This window comes from Schistosoma mansoni, chromosome 2 (assembly GCF_000237925.1).
Source record: "Schistosoma mansoni strain Puerto Rico chromosome 2, complete genome".
NCBI classification, from domain to species: Eukaryota; Metazoa; Platyhelminthes; class Trematoda; order Strigeidida; family Schistosomatidae; genus Schistosoma; species Schistosoma mansoni.
The window spans coordinates 15196855-15219538 of NC_031496.1; the positions used below are offsets into that span (position 1 = coordinate 15196855).

General features: G+C 31.3%; 1 protein-coding gene across 1 annotated transcript; it reads right to left on the reverse strand.

Annotated features, from left to right (window-relative positions):
• Nucleotides 1-6335: 6335 nt before the first annotated feature.
• Nucleotides 6336-20147, reverse strand: Smp_105410 (putative glucose transport protein). Its single transcript, XM_018795817.1, has 6 exons — nucleotides 20012-20147; nucleotides 14584-14688; nucleotides 13145-13317; nucleotides 11514-12105; nucleotides 9637-10071; nucleotides 6336-7167 (listed from the first exon to the last, which is right to left on the reverse strand). The coding sequence occupies exons 1-6, from the start codon at nucleotides 20018-20020 to the stop codon at nucleotides 6964-6966; spliced, it is 1518 nt and encodes a 505-aa protein (XP_018650092.1). The 5' UTR covers nucleotides 20021-20147; the 3' UTR covers nucleotides 6336-6963.
• Nucleotides 20148-22684: the final 2537 nt, after the last annotated feature.

The window sequence follows — 22684 nt, forward strand, 5'->3', positions numbered from 1 at the left end:
ATTGTTGTTTTGTAAATTAACTGTTTGCTGTATGGTTATCAGATCTTAGTAAGATAGTTTGTAATTTGTGTTTAAATACATTCGATTGTCCCCACTTGTGTTCTTGTTCACGACACAGTGTATTATCCATTTCAACAATACATCAGATCTTTTAGTGTAATTGTATATTGTGACCAAGGTTCCGATGTTCCATTTCTGTATATTATTTAAAAAACTGAATTAATGTCAGTTAATCACCATTCATGTTGTAACTGTGTCAAACATCATTAGTTACTAACTTTTTTCTTGTATTGATTGCTTATTCTATTTAACTATACAATATGACTTAGTCTGTGTTGAAACCTACTTTCAGATGTATAAAACATTAGTATAGTTTACAAAACCGATAAACAATATACTAAATAATAATAATAGTTAGAAAGAAAAGATCAAATAAGAAAATATTCTGTTTTTCATACATTTTCATATGTATACTCATTCATTTCTAGTCGGTTTATTCAAAACACAACAATTTACCATAATGAACATTTCTATTGTGTGTATATATAAAGTTACTTCAGTTTAAATGCACAAAGAAAAAAACTTGATTAGATTTCAAGAAACCACAACATAGAGGATCTCATGATTCCTTTTCTCTTTTTTTTCTTTCAACTGAAGTCATTTGAGTTCTATTTTCAATGTGGAATATGTCCCTAAAATCGGGTCAAATAAATAATCAGGAAGTAAAAACGAAAAACAACAACGACGACGTCAACAAATAACTCAGTAAAAGCATGACGTTTTTTTTATTTTAGTAGTAAACAGAACTGACCACATAAATTTTTCATCTTAACTGACTACCAAAAAAATCAAATGAAATCAAATATCATTTGGAAATATAATCATGGATAGTGGATTTCCAGTTGGTTATATAAAGATATATTGAGAGGCCAATGAATGCAAATTGAACTGATTGTACAATATAGATTGATCAATTAGTAATTTATTTAATATACTGATGACATTGAATTATTCATATTGAGCATCAGTGAGTGAAAGAATATACATACAATTGGAATTAAATAAACATGTTAATGATCGAATTTACCTGTTAAACGGACACAGACATTATAACTGATACAGATTTTAGACATTTAAAAAGTTTAAGTCTAGATGGAAACCTGTTAAGACAGCTTTAAAAAGGATAATAAAGCCTTCAAAAGCTCTAATGGAGCCAAAGAGATTCTATTCAATCAGAACTTGATAGTGCCTTCTAAAATATCAATGTAGCATGCTACGATAGGATAATAGCATTACTTGCTTCCTTGTTAATTGACTGAATTATAATCATTCTATAGCTAATATTATTAACATTTTTGATTCTTACTCAATAACCACTTCCCCTGCTTCTTCTATCTTCTGATTATTTTTACTGTAAAATTCTGCACGTTCTGGTGCTGTTATTTCTATATCGTATTCTGTCGTAATCAAGTAGAGAACATCACAAAACGTTAAAGTTCAATGCACGTACTGAACATATCTATTATTAAAGCCGATGGATGATATTATATGCATAAGTTTCTTCGTAGAAGTATGAAATGATATATGTTTAGTAAATCTGAACTCTAAATAAAACATATCAAAATTGTCTTTCCCGAATCCCTGGATGATTGAAAAAGAGGAGCAATACCTTTTCTTTATTAAGCACACTGATGTATTCAAGAAACATTCTAACACAATGTGACTAAGAAATCCAACGTAAATAAAAATCTTTATATACAATACCATAACAGGGAAGCAAATTACACAGTTCACGTTTTCTAGGCAACAGATAAACCTGAAAGCCTATGAATCAACTACCTGGAAAAATATTTACTGGTTATTATGCCTAATTCTTTTTGGTAGAAGGCTGATTGTGAAATAGTATAGTCTTCTTTGAAGAATTTCCTAAAGCAATAGACATATTCAGTAGTATATTCTAACAGCTTGTAACATTGGACGCTAAAAGCAGTTCATTTGTATCTGGTATACTAGGTACGCTAATACTTTTTACAAAGATTTACGATTTAACACAATTATCCAGGGTGACGTCAAATTATAATTTACGTATTTGAAATGTAATACAAGTCACTGAACAAATTATTGGACTCAGCTGGTTACTGAAGTGACATTGACGGGTTTTTCGCATTTTATGGTATGAAATATCTTATGAATTATATTTAACATTAATTTGTAGCTAATAAGGCAAAATATCCGTTGCTTTAGCACAATCTATGAAACAAGTGTATGAGACAATTCGATAATAAAAATCTTAGTTTTCACTGTAAAAAACCTGAGTGAAACGTCATTTCCTTTTATTTCCTCACGATAAGTATATCCATATTATTTATAGTGTATTTATATTATATTGTCCATACAAAATTGTTTAATAATCAACGATAAATGTATTCTTGGTGATATCCCGATTAGTAGAAGTAGTAGGAGTTTCGTGACTTAACGTAAGCCACCTCTTCAAAGTGAATAAATAACCGAAATAAAATTAATACAAGTTTAAATAGTATAAAGAACTTAAGGCATAATATTTTTATTATGATCAAAATCATATTAAGTCTGAGCAAGTTAATTTCAAGTTATTTTTTCGGTTCAGGCAGATTTGTATGGCGTGTCACTATATTAATTTGTGTCAGAATGTGGGCATGAAAAATGTATACATTTGTAGTATGAATTAGTAAGGTTGAAATAAATGAGGAAAAATTTGGTCGTTTGGATAAATAGTCCAGGTTGGATGCATATTCAGGTCTTCTTTCCTATTGAAGACAAGGGAATTTAGCATAATATGAAACGCTTCCGCTATTTGCCACTCCTTATTGTTGGAAAAACGTTTCTGAATTATTTTATTATTTTTAATATCCATCTGTTTGGTAATGAAAATAGTATGTACCTTGGCACGAGTTGGAATATCACGAAAAGACTCTCCAATATAGAAGGTATCGTGATCGACATAAACTAATCTGTTGCTACAATTTTATCTAAAGGATGTTATCTTTTATTCTAACTAAAGAGTTGCGTACAATGCTGGTTGTCCTATAGAAAACTTTAATTTTGTACGCTTTCAATATCCGTTATATTTCCATACTATCTTGTCTGTAAGGTGAAATCACAGTACAAATCCAAGATCTTTCATTAGAATTGTTATTTAAAGAAGGATAGTTTTGTTTTAACATGTTTTTAATAATATTCTTAGGAAAGTTGTTAAATGTTGTGAAGTTTATTATATTATCTTCCTCTTTTAGCTTATCTCCTAAAGTAATGCTCTTAGTTGTTCTTCTGAATAGATTGTGTTAGGGAAATTTTCGCGCTTCATAACTCTGCCTGTAGTCCTTCTAGGGCTACTATTTGTCCCATGTTCAGGTAAACGAGGAGGGTTTGGAATGTTGTCAGCGATCCCATCCCGTAGAAAACAACATCGCTAAAAACGCTAACCAGAATAAATAATTAAATCCATTTAATATCTGCCCTCCGACATGAAGGATCTTCATTCAGAAGAAGCGTGAAGTCTTATAGTGAAAGCCAATATTCTTCGGAAGTCACGAAGTCTATGCCCCTTATAACAACGAGAGCAACAATTAATGTAGGTACATGGAAAGTTCAGACAATGTAAGAGATCAGGAGGAGCAGTCAAACGGTTACGGAAATGAAGAGATACAACTTAGTGATTATCGGAATCAGCGAAATCCATTAGACCCAAGCTGGACAGAAAAGATAAGGTAAGGGAGAGATGCTGCTGTAGTCCGATCACGAAGAGGATAATTGTTCACACATTCAGAGAGTTGCTGTGATGCTGTCCAAAGAAGCACAAAATGTAGGATGACAGGGAAACAGGATGACAGCCAGGGAAACAGCAGTACAAAGGTCGAATACAGCCTTCCTTCGAGATACTGAAAAACTCAACAAATTCAAGATAACTCTCAACAACCCGCTCCATACCTTACAAATCTACTCACAAAAAAGGAAACTGTTATGGAGGACAACTGGAAAGGGATCAAAGAAACACTAACTTCAACGTGTCAAAAGGTTCTGGGCCGCAACAAGTATCATCTTAAGGAATGGATCACAGTCTGAATACACAGATTTTATTATTTATTTATTTGAACACATAAATATTAGTACATGGGAGCGCCAGATATATATCCGCCACACAGGATGTGTCATTTCATTTAATTGCGTGAGGGCTATAATACTGCTCGGGTGCCCAAACCGTAGCAAGTGGTTTTCTTAGGAGGCCACACCCGGAGCCTTTGACCTAAAGGCCTAATCCACGAGGTGGTGGAGCATTGTGAGGAGATGCGGTCCCATGGTAACCGGTGACCGACGATTGGTCTATACGCCATTTATTGCCTCAGGATACTGGAGCCCATGTGCACCATTGGTTTGGAATCAGGGTTTTCCACTTCCCCTAGGTGGACTTTCCGTGTCCACCAACCCGGTGAAAGCGCCGGACATTCGCTCTTCTTCCTCTCAATTTCGTAAATAACAGTAATGCCACGAGAAGGCAGTGAGTAGGACTTCCCTGGCAGAGGCTGTATACCCGCAGCCGTGTGAGAGCGGTTCGAGAGAGAGGGCGGATTCTCTCCACTCTCTGCCGTACCAGGGCATTTGGGGGCCCGAATACATAGAAGCAAACGAGCAAGTGAAGAAAAGCATTAGAGTGGACATACGTGGAAGAGCTACGAACGACAGCGGATAAATCTATTTTCAGTTTTAGTACTGTTCAAATCGAACTAAATAAAGTAACTTATCATTATTTGAAAACTTTTATTCAGATATCATTATGTAAGAGTGTATCATATCGAACTCAATCAGTTAGACTTTATGTCCCTTCACTAACGAAACAAAAGGTGTTCTTGACAAGCGAAATCTGATCATTAATAGGTGTAGAGTAAGAACGATTGCGTACTCAACATTTGCTTAATTCTATTCAGTATAAGTGGCCACAAAGTACATAAGACAATTCCTAACAACATACATAAAGACAGGAAATTAACTTTTACTTTTCACCAACTATACTAACCCATTTACATGTATGTATAAAAGTAGCTACATTCAAAGAACACAAAGTCATACGATTCACTTACTATTGTTTGTTTGAATCTTCCCATTGATGTTTTAGGACTGAAACTGGTCAGTCTCAAATTGGCATATGTGCATACTGTGCGTATTGCCTCTAAATAGCCTTAATTCACAAGCGTTGTAAACAAAGATGGATAATGGCTAGCAGGGGAATCCAGGCGTTTGAAGCGAAAGGTACTGGGTTTGAGTCCCAGAGTGAACATCAAATCTGGGATACAGGTGCATCCATCTGACAAGTCCCGAATATGACGAAACGCGCGTCCCGCATTCCACTGCTAGCCACTATCCATCTTCGCGCACAAAGTCATACGTTTACTTTTTTTTATTGAGGACTTTTCAAAATATCTTAGAGTTCAATTTTTTTAATAATTGGGTTGTCATTTGGCTATTTCGTATGGAACAAAACTTGTTTAAAATCTTATTATTCTACTTCGTCTTCTATAAAGCACAATGTTTAGCTTATATATATATACAACTAATAAAATCAGACAAATTCCAAATTAGCTACTAATTTAAGTAGTATGTTTTAAACAACACTTACATAAAATTAGAAGAAATCACAAATTACATTTCATCCTTTCATAACTCAAATTTATTTGTAAGATGGTAATATTTTCAATTTTACACTACTTTAATAGTTCTATAAATCAATTAAATAATTTGTAGCCAATTGTAAAAGTTGAAAGGTCAATCAAATAAATCTATAATGTGAGATATATTTTCTTTTTCTATAATATATGTATATTACACAATTTACATCGCGCTATGCTGACTAGTATTGGGGATGGTTGGAAGAGAGTTAGGGGCGGCCAAACCAAAACGTGGCATCAGTGCTTCAAGTCACTAATTTCTAGTCTGAGCCATGTTGGTAGATGCAGACTACTCGGTTGGGGTCCACGTGACTATCACAACCAATGGTTGGAGACTCTGTGTAACATATCTTAGAGTCAATCACAATGGCGGAGACGTATACACTCTTTATCTTCCCTTAAACTGTGAGAATAAAATTGCTTAATATCTGTCTTTCTTCTTGTACTATATCCTTATATACAATCTTTCTTTTATATATTACCACCACTAAATTAATTACTTCTGTGAATTTGGTGTTCATCTTCTTATGCTAACGCGGTATGGCAACTTGGACTGATGCACATATGTGCCTGGTCCTACGTTGTAGCTGACTAACTGATATGTATATATATTCTTAGACTGTTAAATGAAATAACTTTCCATTCACTCTACAAGCAATATTTATTAATAATCATAAAATAATTTTTAAAAAAACAAAAAAAGGAATCAAATGTGAAATCGGGTTTTTCATCGAATGTTTCATGAAAGAAAAGCAAAACCAGTAAAAAATTACCTTTTTTCTGTTTTTTTTTTGTTGTTGTTTCAAATGTTAATATAAAAATCAATAAAGAATGTGTATCTAAGATTAAAATATAAATTAAAATCATTGGATATTATGTAATCATTATTATTTACAGTAGAACCAATATCACTGCCAAATATTCGCATTATTTGTCATTACAAGATCATCTGAAGTATTTCCCTCCCAATTAAATTTTATTAAGATAAACAAATTAAGAAAATGCAATAGAGATAAGTGTGTAATTAAGGAATTATTCTCTCTCAGAAAACAAAGAAAACAACACACAAACAAACAAACGTATATTGTCGAAAGAAAGTATAAAGAAAATCAGTGATAATATCAATAATAATACCACTTGCGAACAAAACAAAAGATTACAGTTTTAAAATGATTAACAAAATAAAAAAAATCTATCTTTATTTTTTTAGGGGGGGAGGGGTTGTAAGAATTCAGTTTTCTCAACAACAACAAAAAAAATCATTTTATTCATCTGAGTAAAATGGTTCTTCATTTTTATAAGTTAATCTTGATGGACGTTGACAAGCGACAACTTTTGCTGTAGCTAAATCTCGTGCATTACTGTCACATGTACGATTCTTTGTTTCAATCATATATAAAAAGAAAAATATCCAACAGATAATAACGATAACTAAAAATGGTAAGAATGAATAACCACCAATGGCATCCTTTGAAAAAAAAGAAAAAAGAGAGAGAAAAATAGCGCTAGAAATAAAAATTGAAAGTGATAAGCTCAATCAATATAACATTAAATGAAATGAAAATGGGGTGGGTCATTAATTTAATAGTCATGTATCATTAATCAAGTTCAAGCAATTTAAGAGTGGAGTACTTTCTTATAGATGACTACTTGATGATTGTTGTAAGATACAAAGTCCTGATCAACCCTAACTCTAGACCGAATAGATGCCCAGTGTTTCCTGGTTGTCAATAGTTCTCTAACTAAGACTAGCTCGCAATGTAAACTATACAATTTAAGAATAATTACGTATTGACTTGAATGTATTTCATATTATACATAGGAATAATTGAACAAATTCCATTAGTTTGGAAGATAAATATGATGTGTTTTGATAACTAAAATCCTACCTTACAAGTATACTGTATGACTGGAATAGCTTCCTTAGTAACTGTTAATAACAATGCTGATATTTTTTAATCGCCCCCGACGGAAATGGTTTGCTTTATATTCGTATCAGTCATTATAACATTTGTAAATGACATGTTTTTAACACTAAAACTAATTTTAATTCATGTCGTTCATTGTTTAAAAATAGACTTACACCATAAAAGTATGAGAATAGTCTTCTCATTAGTATAATAAATAATCATATGATTATTCTATTTTCAGACATTTACTATTTGGATTGATATACTTTACAAATGTATGTCTTTCTACTTGTATGTAAATAGTGATCTAAAAACCAAGTTACCTATCGTTTTAGACGTAAAAATGTATTGTATTAAAAGTATTGTGTAGTTCAACGGCATTTCAAAAGATTTATCATTCTTTAAACTTTATAAGCGAAATAATCAATATTTTTGCACTACATTCCTTGAGAAGTAAACTATCAGTTCCAGAACCGTTTTACTCATCTTCCGACAATACATTTTATCTCCATGCTAATCTTCTGGAAAATACGTATTCTCAATTGACGTAACTTTTGAATAATCATGAAAATCAGTAAGATTGTTTAAACGCTTCAATTCTTTTGAAAATCAATCAAAATGTACTTCCTCGTAAACCTACGTAATCATTTTTTTCCTGGTTTTACATATAGTTTGAGTGTTCCTATTTACCTATCATGTTATAGTCTGGAGTTGTCTTTATTGTCCATCAAGATGAGATACATTTATTAACTAGCAGCTAAGTAAACAATCCAAGTGATAACCCCCTGAATGCTTTAGCTGATAAAATAAAATGTTACAATAATCAAACTGTTTTAATTTTTATATGTTCAGTAAAAACGTATGAAATCGTTGTAGTACGACTGTTCTAATCGATCACTTTGAATATTCAGATGTTTAACTGACATTAATCAATCATTGTTTGTATTTTGATCCACAAGATTTGAGTGTTTCGACACATTTTTTGTGAAGTTATCATGCAATGAATTTTGGATACACTAATTAGCCAGGCATAGTTATGATAATTTAGTAAATTTGATTAGTTGAGTTCAATTTATAATAAAATGATGACTAAGTTACCTCAATCTACCTAGTAAATTTTGTGATTAGTACTATCATACTAACCTATTAGTCGACGTTTTTCGAAATAAATACCCTGGAATTATAAACAAAGATGGATAGTGGCTAGCAGTGGAATCAACTGCAGTCCTAAATAACCATGGGAAGATACAAGTAAATAACCGCAAGTTAATTTACCCTTGAATTAATTTAAATCGATGAAAATCGAATAAGATTTTCATCTTTTCGAACTAACAACAGCTTTCAACTATGTCATAGAGTAGTGGATGAAGACTCAAGTAAGGGAAAACCGCTTACCGTTATGTGTAAAATCACACACCGCCTTGATAAAATATATAAATCATACATTAAATACCTATATTGTACATTTTCGTTAAGTCGTTCTTAACATACTCTATTATTCTTATTCTCTTGTTATTCCAATTGCACTCCGTTTTATTTACTGTTCTTTTTATTTCAATCTCCTGTTGGTAAGCATTCCACTACCCATTCCTGCTACATACTACTTATATCTGTTCACATACAAAGCACACACCACAATAGCATTGTAATCATTTATTAACTAATCAAATGGAATAAGTGTTAAAAGTGAGATTCGCCTATCTTCGTTAAGCCTTTTTTCAGATGTATTCAGTTCAAAGTTGTTATTGACGTTATTTATGCAGAATTTATACGACAGTCTTATTCAACACATCATAGTTATAATGTTGAAATAATGATCCGAGTGAACTTGGGAAATGGTCATTAAATGAGTGATGACGTTTCATAATATGACCACTTTTCCAGCTCAAATTTTATGAGTTAAAATCTTATTCCAATTCATGTTTTCTTATAACTTTAATCATCATTATCGAATACATTCAGAAACAGAGAATGTCTAAATCATACTTGAATCTTTAGAATGTAATTTTATGAAATTTATCACTCACATTAATGCTTGGATAACTGAATAACACCAATAAATTGCATAATAAGTTAACTCCTTGGCTTAGAGAATAGGCTGCAGCCCTTGGTTCTTGTCTGAATATTTCAGCAACAATTACACCAGGAATTGGACCTAAACCTAAAGCGAAACCACAAATATATAGAATTATAAGAACAGCTGAAATTATTCCAGCTGTTCGAGCTGTTGTTGGATCCTTTGTTGAACTTGCTATATTCACTGAAATTGTTAAGCATAATAATGAAAAAGCAAGAAGTACAGTTGGCCATAAAAGAAGAGTTCTACGTCCGGCACGTTCAATTAAATATACCGAAAGTACAGTCATTAACACATTAATTGCTCCTACAGCAACTACACAAAACTGAATATACACCAGTGGAATCCCAGCAGTTTTAAGCATTGTGGAAGAATAAGTGATTACCTGAAAGAGAAAACCAGATAATAAAATTTAAAGTTCGTAAAAATATATGAATTTAATTATTTTGTTGGCTTTCTGTGAATTATGTATTGCTTTAATTTCCAGTCAGATAGCTTGGTCGGTTTAGTATCAACTATTTATTAACTTCTTGTTCTTCTGCTAGTATACATATATGTAAAAAATAAAGAATACACTATAAATAATTGTTATCCAGATGATTTTGTCAAAAGATATCTATCATCACAGAAACATAGGCTAAACACCGATAAGGTAAATCAAAGAACTCCTTATCTAAATCTTGACCTTAAAGGGAACACAACGGGTAACATTTTATTATGTCAACTTAAGTGATCTTTTGACAGGACATTTCACGCCACTAAGATATAAACCATTACTTACATAACGTATCGATGATAAGTTAGGATTAGGACTTCACTATATAGTTGAAGTCGTCCGTTTCAATCTCTGAAGACCTTACTTATGCGTCCGAAAGTGATATGTTCCGTCTCTGTATTTTTTCCTTGATCTACGACTGGGTCGTCATATACTTAAACTGGACAATGTAAACCACTTACCTCCACCCTAATTTTCTTTATCTTTACTTTTATCCTGCTCCATTCTTAATATACACATTCACATTTCCCGATTAACATAAATTACCACAATAATTTTGTCAATACGTCTCTTATTATACGACATCATTATTATTAATACTATTATTATTGTCCACTTTCCAGGGAGTGTTCACCTACTATGCATTTTATTCAAATGATTTATTTTATTGATGTTAGATTGACTATGTCTTGATACCTTACAAAGTATCGTCCTAACCTTTAGTAAATGACTTTTCTAATTCACAAATGACACAATTTCCATGTATTTATCCAGTAACATGTGTAGAAGTTTAAATTTTCTTAAACATATTACATGTTCTAGTTCACTAGCATGACTTATTTAAGCTTATATAACACAACACTATAATGTTATAAAGTTCATTCTATGAACTTGACAATACAATACTGAATCACGAGTCAATCCCTAACTTGGAATCCTGAAGGGAAGCGGAAAAGAGGAACTTCAAAGAACACATTACGCCGAGAAATAGAAGCAGATTTAAAAAGGATGAATAACAACTTGAAAGAACTGGAAAGGATTGCCCAGGACAGAGTTGGATATAGAATGCTGGTGGGAGGCCTATGCTCCTCTAAGAGGGGTAACGGAAGTAAGTAAGTAATCTTTGACTTTTAAGTAGCATAATATGAAAATTAATTTCGTAATAATGTTAACCAAAGGACTCATTAATTTTATAAATATATGATTGATGGTAATCTACCACTTCTACCAATGGACTTAATTACTATGATTAATAACGTTTCGTCAAAATTGTTGACAAATTAAATTACTTATGATAAACTTATATAAAAATAAATAGGTTCAAAACTAACAGCATTAATTCCAGAAAGCTGTTGAAATACTTGTATGATACAAGCAATTAAAACTGGCATACGTAAATCTCTTTGAGTGAAAAGTCTGAAAAATTTGAATTTTGGTCGTTTTTCAGCTTCATGCATTTCTCTTTTCATTTCATTAAATGTTTCATTGATATCATCTATACAGTTAAGTCGTTGAAAGGCTTTACGTGCTTTTGCTTCTTTTCCCTTTTTGATAAATAAAAAACGTGGACTCTCAGGACAATAAGGTAAAAGAATTAATGCAATTAATGCAGGAACTGATCCAACAGCTACAGATATAGGCCACAAAGTTGGTGTATTTAGTGTGTATGTTAATGTCATTAAGTAGGATACAAGTATCCCGATAGTTAAAGCAAGCTGATGCAATGAACCGATTCCACCACGAAGAGATAAGGGAGCTATTTCTGTCAGATACATTGGTGCTATCCCCATTGATATTCCAAAATTGAATCCATTGAAAACACGTCCGACAAATAGTAATGCAGGTTGACTATATGCTACACACGGACCAACTAATATTCCTCCAATGATTGCAAGTAAACTGTTTACTATCAAACCATTTCGTCTATTAAAGTAAATAGTGAGAACATCATTTTATTCATTTATAAGTGAAGTTATTGTTTTATAAAAACAATTTTCTTACAAAAATAAACAACACGAAATAGTAAACATGAATGATATAGTTTTGGACCAATTTGAAAAATGTGTAAGTCACTGAAAAGTAGCATCGATTGGTTCAAAGTATGAAGATGTTTCAGTAAAGCATATTTTCTTCTTGACGATGGCATTTTTCTAATCTGTACAATCGTATTCATAAGTCATCTTGACATTGAGTAGTCTATAGTAATATAAAGCAATATTATGAAATTATCAAGGATAGTCATATTTAATTAGGCGAAAGTCTTTTGAAAGCTGACCAGTGTTGCGTTATTTTATGACGCGGTTAAGATATGATAACTTTTCAGAAAAGATGTGATTTTTTCGCCTATTTAATGAGCAAACTTTTCTGCAGTATGTCATCAACCGAATCGAGCTTTAACCACATATATATCCTTACATCGATTTAGGAAAAAAACATTTCTGTCTATTTATAACACGAACGCAACATTTGATCTTTTCCGGTTCTACTGTATCATTTTCAAAATAATCAAACGTTGAAACCAAAGTCATCAATAAAGGAGGCCATTTGGATTAGACAACGTTACAGTTTGAATCAACATGATCGTTTAAGTGCGCACTATTAACAGTGTCATCAAATAATCATCATACAATGTTAGCAATCTATAAGGTGAGACTATAATTTGTTGACGACCTTTGAGCAACGCTTAAAAGAGATTGGAATGTTCACCTACTTCCTAGAGTTACATAAGGGTTGCAGATTAGTGTGAGGTATTAGGATTGTAATTTACAGTTTAACGTTCGGGTTAGGAATAAGATTTAATGTTTTCATCACGAACTGACATCAGGTCTAATGCTAAAACAATATTTAGCTAAATGAGTGAATGAATGTCGTACCAAAATCCAAGACTTGATATCCTAAATCTGATCGGTTCGTCTGTAAATTATAGTCTCGCCAACTATAATTACATTAAACGGTTATTTACCTTCCTAAACAATCAGCTATAGCACCACAACTGAAAGCTCCAATTGCACCAGCTACTACAAAAGCTGTGCTAACTTGAGCATATAAGAAACTTGGTGTCACAAGATTTGCTGTATTTTCAGCTTCACTCGCATTTTTACCCAACATAGTACGAGATAAGAACTCTTTAATATTCTGTATAAATATAGAAATAGAACAAAAGATTAAAAGTGTTTTTCAATGATAAAATCCACGTAGTATATGTTACGTAATCAAGAGAATTATACTTCAAATAATCCTGAAATTCAAGCAGAATGACTTTTGAATCAGAAAACTAAACTGTTAAACATGAAATATTATCCTAATCAAGATATTTTCGATTATAAAATGAACAATGAATTACAAATGAAAATTAAATAATACAGGTTATTTGAATTCCATGCGAGGTTTATTTGATTATCATCATCATTGTCTATTATTATTGATAATATGATTGAGACAATTACTTGTAGAATTCGAATAACCGCTATACACGAAATGTTCAACTTAGTTCTCATTATTTCAAATTATATTCAGTTCAGAAGTAGTTAAATTTTTACTGTTAACAATATTGTATGCCATCATAGTAACTAACTAATAAATATTTTCTTGTAAAAATTAGCTTTCAACTGGTTAGTAACGTTTCATCCGTGGTATGTTGGATTACATGTCTTAGTAAACATTTCGTTTTAAGCCTTCGAATTTACTCAGAAATATGAGTTATTAACATATCACTGTAGTTCATCCAAACAATTAGGTCGAAACATTTTAAAAATGTTGAAATTTACGACTTCAATTGAAGTTTCTATTGCAATTCCCACTTGAATATTAAGTCATCAAACGCTTCCTGGCTAGGAAAATGATGAGAAGTCCTAGATACAAGATGTTTCTTGAACGTTTGGAACGTGAAAGTTGACATTAACTTATAGTGATTAAATTTTCAATGAAAATATTATTACTTTTATTCTAATTCACAATTACCAGTGTTAAAATCATGTTTAATTTACACCATTATTCAAACATACATTATGTACTAATCATTTCATTGCCAGAATGTACTAACATATTTATTCGCCTAACAAACCTTATTGTCTATTCCATATTTTGTATGATGTATGAGTTTAAAGCTTGGCTCTACATTTTAGTTATTCATTAAGACATAGAATCGTCAATATGAGTTGATTGATAAACGTCTGTCAAAACGAATAATATATATAGACTGCATCAATTCAGTATCTACTCAATCATTAATCTTTTATGAATGAATTGAATTAAACTAGAATACACAATTTAATTTTTCATTCTTGATCGACAACTTTACCGAATACTTTGAATTGTTTCAGTCACTTCTCAAGGTCATTTAGTTATCAAATATTATGTTGAAAAAAATCATTTTCCTCTTTAAACATGTAATTGACTTACCTCTCCTGGCAAATTTAATACTCCTAAATTGTAACCAATTGTAAAGGATGATCCTAAACACGCCAATAATACAGAAAGTGTTAACGATTTTGTGAACTTTTTACCCTGAAAACGTAAATAAACAAATAAACATCTTAAGAATGAATTTTTTAAAGAATAAATATATTTTTGAGGGTATTTTGTATCATGAATTAATATTTACAGAGAGATCGTTAAGAACTAGTAACCGTCAAACAAGTATCTTATTTTAGTTCATCAAAATAAAACTAAAAATCCTCGAAGTGGGCACAATACGATCTTTACAATTCATCTTATATAATAATACTCATGTGTTTAGAATTTGGTTTCATTAGGGTTTGACTAACAACAGTGACCTGTGTACGTAACCAAGTTCGGAGTTTATTGATAATCTATAGGTGATAATAGTTAAAAATGGCCCTTGCCTCTTACTGGCTGAAAATATGAACTCTTAGATGCTATTTTAGTAGGACAATTCTGATGTACAGTAATTCCAACAAGTTTGACGAAGGTACTGAAATCAGCGATATCCTGCAGATGTTCAGTAGCTACCTTTATTCAGTTACGTTCATACAAGAATCAGGATAGAACTTGAAATCTTACATTCTGTATGTCCTAAATAGAATAACAGATGGCTTACCACAAAGATCAGTTCACAGAAAACCAACCTGAACCTGTCATTTCAAGGATTTGAATTTGTGCACAGTAGGGCTGGATAAGAAACTCCATTAAATCGCTTTTATTTATGGCTTGACTAATTTATACCGACAATATAGTCAAAGACAAATTGAATAAACTCTGATAGATACTTTTCAATAATGCGTAACCTAGAACCATCGACAGTAACAACGTCGGCGTTGTAACATGAAAGACTGACTACAGTGCTAATTAGATCACCTTCAAGATTATTGAATAGATCTTGAAAAGAAGACCTTCTTGATCTTTGAAAAAAATCTCGTATTCTGTTCAAATTTATACTGCCCTTTTCAGCTACGCCTTGACTCCTGAACGTAACAAGGATAATCTGTCACTTGGAACAACACTGATGAGTATTGTTTGGTTTATGTGCTCTTTTATAACAATATTTTGGCTTTTAGAAGCGAGCTTTAGAAAACGCTTCGCTGAATATTGCCCTGCCTGGTTGTTTGGTGGTTTATGCAGATCCATCAATAAATAAATTCTCAAATACCTCTTAAGTTTTGGACATGCTGCCATATCATCATCATCCTTCAAATTCATCGATACGGTTTGATAGAGGGAGGGTACAAATAAAAGGCTTATCTATTACAGAGACTGCCGGTCTATCGATTAAAGCTCAAGCCCAAAATACTAAAGTGAAATATTCAGTCTCTCATTTTACTGTGATATTAATCCCTTCCCTAATTTTCGTAACTAGTTATCATTCGCTATTATTGCCCTGAAAATTTCGCTTTCCTAATTATTAATTATTTGTTTATACAGTATCCAGTCCCTCATTTCCTCATACACATCAAGTGAACATTCGTTGCTAAACTACCATAATCTTAGCATCACTGACTGTCTTTTAGATGATTACGTGACATGCTTTTGGTATTCATTGTTTCAGGGTAATTTTTCACTTGACCTCTCTCTATTTCCCAGTAAACTAATACACATGTCAAATAACCAGAAGTAAAATTATATAGATTTAGTAAATGATATTATGAGAAAGAAAATTTCCATCCCTTATGATTCATACAAGTAATTGACTAAATCTTTTCATATCTCTCATTTTGCACATGAGCAAAAGTTAGAATGTCAACTAAGAATGATAACGACACATTCCATTTCTTGTTTAATATACGTGTATATTCAAACCAGTAACATAATATTGTCAAATGACAATATGAAACCTTAGGCTGTTTTAAAAGTAACAATGACAAATCAATGACATTTTTGAAGTCACAACCTTGTTTACCTCAAATGTAACTGATATGAGATTGGTCTATTACTAACACAAATAATCCATAAGAACTCTTGAGTGTCAAAATTTAGTATAGTCTACTGATGCCTTCCTCAGATTATATTATAAATTCATTAAAAAAATGAAAGGAAATACTAATCCTTAATTAACATGATTGTCTGTGAGAGTAAGTCTAAGTTGTGAATGGAATCAAGTAACGCAATCTAAGTTATACGTGTATAAAACTGGGAGGTATCAAAAAAGGATACACAGTAATCAAATCCTTACTTTCATTAGAACCATCATAAATATTTATATAACCAGTTTGCTCCAAACCTAAGTCACCAAAGCATAAATATGCTGTAGAATGTCAATTATGCAGCAAAATTAAAAACTGAATATATAATGAACCTCTGTTAGAAAACATATCTGTTTACACAGAATACAGTGAAGTATTAAAAGTGACATCGTGTTCAGAGCATAAAACGTATTCAGTCTTTAATGTGCAAATAGACGGGAACAATTTCAAATCAAAACAAGTCGAATTCACTGAATGAAATAATCTCGACGAAACAGCTAAATTCTTTGGAGTCATGTAATCTAGTGTGGTAAAACTGAAAAAAAGTATATATTTGCTCACTTCGGTAAATACTAGTAACTGTCAATATGACCTTGGAAATAACTGGCACAGAAAACGAGTAAAGAATATATGGATAATTAGTAGTGAGTTCGTAGGTATCATCACCAAGGTTTGACTTGATAATGTCGAATAAATTGAGCATTGGGTAGATTGTTATAAATAAACAATATATTTGTAATATCCCAGTGAGTAGAAAAATTAGATTATCTGACGTTTCGTAACTCATCGGAAGCCACTTCTTCAGAGAATGGATAACCAAATTACAATTAAAACTTGGATTAATTTTGATTTGGTTATTTATTTTCTGAAGAAGTGGCCTCCGATGAGTTGCGAAACGTCAGAAAATCTAATTTTTCTACTCAACGGAATAATATAAATATATTATTTATTTATAGTGGTCAGTTCATTCACCAGTCCACAGATACGTAGACAAATATTAATCCATAAACTTATGTATAATGTAATGAAGAATCACACAGTAAAACATTAAATTGGTTTTATAGATAACTAAAATGTACATGTATATAATGAGATCACATTACAATCTAATCTGTTAACGTTAGCTGAAGATTCTGTCAGTTCCTCCCTTTTTCATGAATAGGGCTTTAAACAGATGATTACCTTATAAACATACAACTCAACTGGGAAAATTCAATGTCATAAAGTACAGATCCTTATGAGAAGTTATTTTAAAAAGAAATTCTGATATCTTCCAAATAATGAATACGGATATTATTATTTAGGTTAAAAAATGAAACACTCCCTTGGTGTTAATTGATCAGGCATGACAAAAACTAAAATAAACATGAAATGAGCTAGATCTTTAGACTATTGAATCTGTCTCTGGTCATTTGAACCTACATGCTTACGATTTTAATGAACTATGAACGTATTTAATTTAAAATTGTTTTACATTATCATATTATTTGAGTATATATGTTACATCAGTTGTTTATCATAAAGCACATTCTGGAAGAAATACACTTTTCATTAAAGACAACATGTTCTATTGAATATTCATTGATTTCTTTCATGGCTAATCAATTATTCTTATTATCCGTTTAACAATATTTACCATAATTTATAGAATCTGAGGTACTAGTCAACAATGTGAGAGTTGGCAAAAAACTAAAACGTTTGTTTGTTTTCTGATGAATAAGTTCTAACGCAGTTGTGATGTACCATTGAGCGTAAAATATGTATGAATATCAAAATTTCTCAGACACCGTTTCATGTTTTGTAATGGTTCTTCAGAATGATTTCTATAAATGATGGCAACTACAGCTTATAATATGAGCTATTACTGTTTATCAAAATAATTTACCCGAAGGGAGATTAACAGATTATCGTTTATATTATTTGCTATTACTATAAACACTGAATGAGTAAGACTTCGCAAGATTAATCAATTAGTTATAGGTAAAAGTTAGTATGCATTTGATTCAGTTTTAAAAGTCAAAAAAAGAACATCTTAATTCTGTGTACTTATTTCCTGGTTTCAAAAAAATCTATGATTTCATCACTCAGATAAATAATTCACAAAATGTAATCCTTTCCAAACAGTATTTTCATAATCATTTTGAGAAATATAACCAAATTAAATTTAATTACCTACCACAAGGGGCTTTCGTGGAGATTTCAGTAATTTTATGGTTGAAATCATGAGCCAATTGGAGCTAGACGGTTGCCCAGTTCTTCCAGGTTTTCCATGGTGGTCTTGCTTCCATTGACTCATGATTTCAACTATGTATTTACCTACATTATTACCTAATTCTACCATTTTATCATGTTAATTAACTCATTGAATCATTAATATCTTCAATAATACAGAGTTAGCCAACATAGTCATTATGTAATCTTACACATAAAAGAGATATACATTAAAAAGAAAATATAATTTTTTACTGAAAACAAAAAATCAATTCATAACCATAAAAAGAGACAAATATATTTACCATTTATTCAATATAATGTAAACAAGATTTGTTGTATAGTAAGTAATTCAATGATTAATGGAATGATAAATCTAAGTGAAATTCAGTCGATGAATTTTATAATTCAATAATTAATTTCCACAATAGGACAAAACGGCCGTCCAGAGCTTCCAGGTTTTCTATGTTAATCTAGCTTCAATGGGTTCATGATCTCAACTATATAAAATCATTAAAATCTCCGCAAAACTCCTTTTGATTATATATATATATATATATGAAGAGTCTACTAAAGTATTCATTGAGTTAAACCTTAGGGTATGAGTATACTTTCCAATATTGATTAAAACTATTTTGTTGATTTAATTATTTTGTTCTGAACTTAAAATTTCATATTTCCCAATTAGATATACCCTATAATATTTGATTGATTATTTTAAGTAGATTGATCAACATATTAATAAATACAGATCTCATAAAACTAAGCCTTTCCTGGTGACTTCTTAAGGAAATATTAAACATGTTTCCCTTGCCAGGCGAAACGTTGGACTTTCCTTCAAATTCATTCGCTGAAATTCTTCCTATTTAATGTCTTACATCAACTCGGAGCCCAAATACTATGAAACTATTCACTCTAATTTAGACGAAAGTTCATATACATGTTTTCTGAGTTTATTGTAGTTTCTCAATATTGATATTATATCATGTTGAATACAAAACTTTAATATAATACTTATAACTTAAGATAATATTGAAGCAATCTGTACAGGATACACATATGCTAATAGGAGATGGATCAATTTTAGTCCTAAACATAAATGGAAAGATTGAAATAAACAATACTTATTCAAATAAATCTCCTTTTAAATATAAAGTAGAATAAATTAAATTTTCCATTATAATCATATGAAAACTCACAGATCCCATAATCTTGATGTTGTCAATGTGTTGACTTCAATCGATCGTTTTATTTACTGTTGATAGAATGTATTATGAATGAGAATATATTGGTTTATATTGTAATGTGTTAATAATTAACCACACCTCCTATGATCAATGATGAGTTACTATCTGTATTTGACTTATATATAGTCATGTATACATATATTCGATTTGTACATGCTTATCCATATACATATGCATAAACATTCTAATGAAATTCTTTAAAGTATTTGTTGTTGTTGCGGTTGTTAAACACTATTAATACGCAAATAGATAAACACGTGGTTTGAATCATAGTAATGGTTATCATTCCGTTTAAAAGTTTTTTTTGTTTTACTGAAGACTTTTAAATTTCATTCACATGTCATGGTTTTCTTTTTTGAAATAGAAACAATGTGAGGTATGAATACGTGTAAAAATGAGCTTGCCAACAAAGAGAATAGAATATGATAATTATTACTGTTCAAGTTGATTCAGTAAAATTTCACCAAGATTAAGTATTCAATGAACAATGCGTTCTAAACACTTGGCTTCGGTTGTTTTTTTTTTGTCTTTGAGATTAAAATTATGAGCAAATTAAATTAAATTCACACTAATGTAGTAAAACGTTTAGGGTAACATATTATGGAATTAAAATCGATTGATTAATGAAAAGTGACTAATTATATGTTTTCATAGTTGCAAGCGTGAGTCAATTGAAGCTAGACTACCATGGAAAACCTGGAAGCACTGAATGGCCGTTTCGTCCTATTGTGGGACTCCTCAACAGTGCGCATCCACGACCTCGCCTCTCGAGATTCGAACCCAGGACCTACCAGTCTCGCACCTGACTCACGCTTGCAACTAAGAAAATACTAAATCTCCACAAAACCTCATCTGATAATAATGATATATTTGTTTGGTCATTGAGTTCCGATTGAGTACTTTTTGAACAAAGTGTATTATGAGGACTAGCCGAATTTACTCGACATCATGTTTACTATGCTGAGATTTTATGCTATAAGAGGTATTCAACGAGTAACCATTAATCTAGGCCTTGTGCTGGAATCTAGGTAACTGATCTACCCATAATCCAGGATTTCTTGTCGACTACATCCAACCACATGACATGATAAAATTACTTGATATTGGGTTATTTTATTCAATAAAAATGCTTCAAATGCTTATAGTTGCCACAGATACTATGTAAGGAAGTGGCTTCACAATTTGCATGATTTAGGATGTATCTACATTAATACTATTGATCACAATATAATGGGGAATAACTCAATTCTACTATTTGAATAAACGATGAACAAGTACATAATATGTACCAATGTATTAACTACTCATTAATTATTCATTCATCATCGAACTTATGTTCTGAGTTGATAAGTAGAATGATTTTTACTTGTATGAACATGATATAATGATCAGAAGTGAGTCCTAATTACTCTCTTAGTTCTATTTTGAATTCATGAACTAAAAATAATTGAATCTCATTCAGTTGATGTTGCCGTCGGAACTAGCTCAAAGCATTCATCATTCCAGTTACAAAATAGTTAGTTACTTAACCACAAAAGATGTGAGAGGTATGAGTTATTCGACTGAGTATTTTTGATTTCTAAAATGTTTATGAATTTTTCGTACAAATACAGGCTACTTATATAATTAATATCTACCACAAAATCTTGGGCATCTTTGGTAATGGCTATAGAATATACTTCACATGACATTACTTAAACTACTACTAATCTACTAGAAATAATTTTATAGCTTACACTACATACGGTCTCATGGTGATTGGCTTCAATTAGGGACCAATGAGCTGACCTCTTGTGGCTAATATACCAAACGATATTCTACTTAATTAGATTTGTTAAATTGGGAGTGTAAATCATGAACTGGCGGTCAAACTCAAATGACTTATTTTAACTAGGGGCAATCAACAATCTACAGTTATATTTTCACGTATTGAATTCAGAATATTTTTCCACTTTTAGAGAACCAAATATTTGTCACCATTCTTACTTTGAACGTATTCCATAAAATTAGGTATTTATTGATTTTACGTTTTATATTATCTCATTAACGACTAACTCCTAGATTTTATCACCTACTAAATATTGTTTTTATGACTTTCAATCATGATATATAGACGTTGACAATAATATTCACTTGGTATTGTTTGTTTGAATCTTATCATTGATGTTTAGGACTACAACTGAACAGTCTCTTATTGGCATATGTGCATATTGAGCGGATCGCCTCAATATAGCCTTAATTCACACGTATTTTAAGCAAAGATGGATGGTGGGTAGCAGTGGAATCCAGGACACTCGTTTTGTCCTATTAAGGACTCGTCAGCTGAATGTAGCTGGATGAAGCGAAAGGCACTGAGTTCGAGTCTCAGAGTGAACATCAACTCTGAGATGTAGTTACATCCAGCCGACGAGTCCCAAATAGGACGAAACGCACATCCTGTATTCCACTGCTAACCGCTATCCATCGTTGGTAATAATACTTATATCAATGAAACAATTAGAACATAATAAAATGACTATTAAACAAATGATTTCATTTCAAAAATATTTTTTCAGGCATTATGTAATTAAAATTATAAAATAGAATTGTGGTTTAGTAGTTAAGGCATTGAAATAATTTTTTAAT

Coding starts and splice junctions, on each gene's coding strand:
- Smp_105410 (XM_018795817.1), bottom strand. Junction 10,072..11,513: donor AGCTTTCTGGAATTAATGCT/GTTAGTTTTGAA, acceptor TTTCTCTTTCAG/GTAATCACTTATTCTTCCAC. Junction 7,168..9,636: donor TCAGTTATCCAAGCATTAAT/GTGAGTGATAAA, acceptor TTTTTTTCAAAG/GATGCCATTGGTGGTTATTC.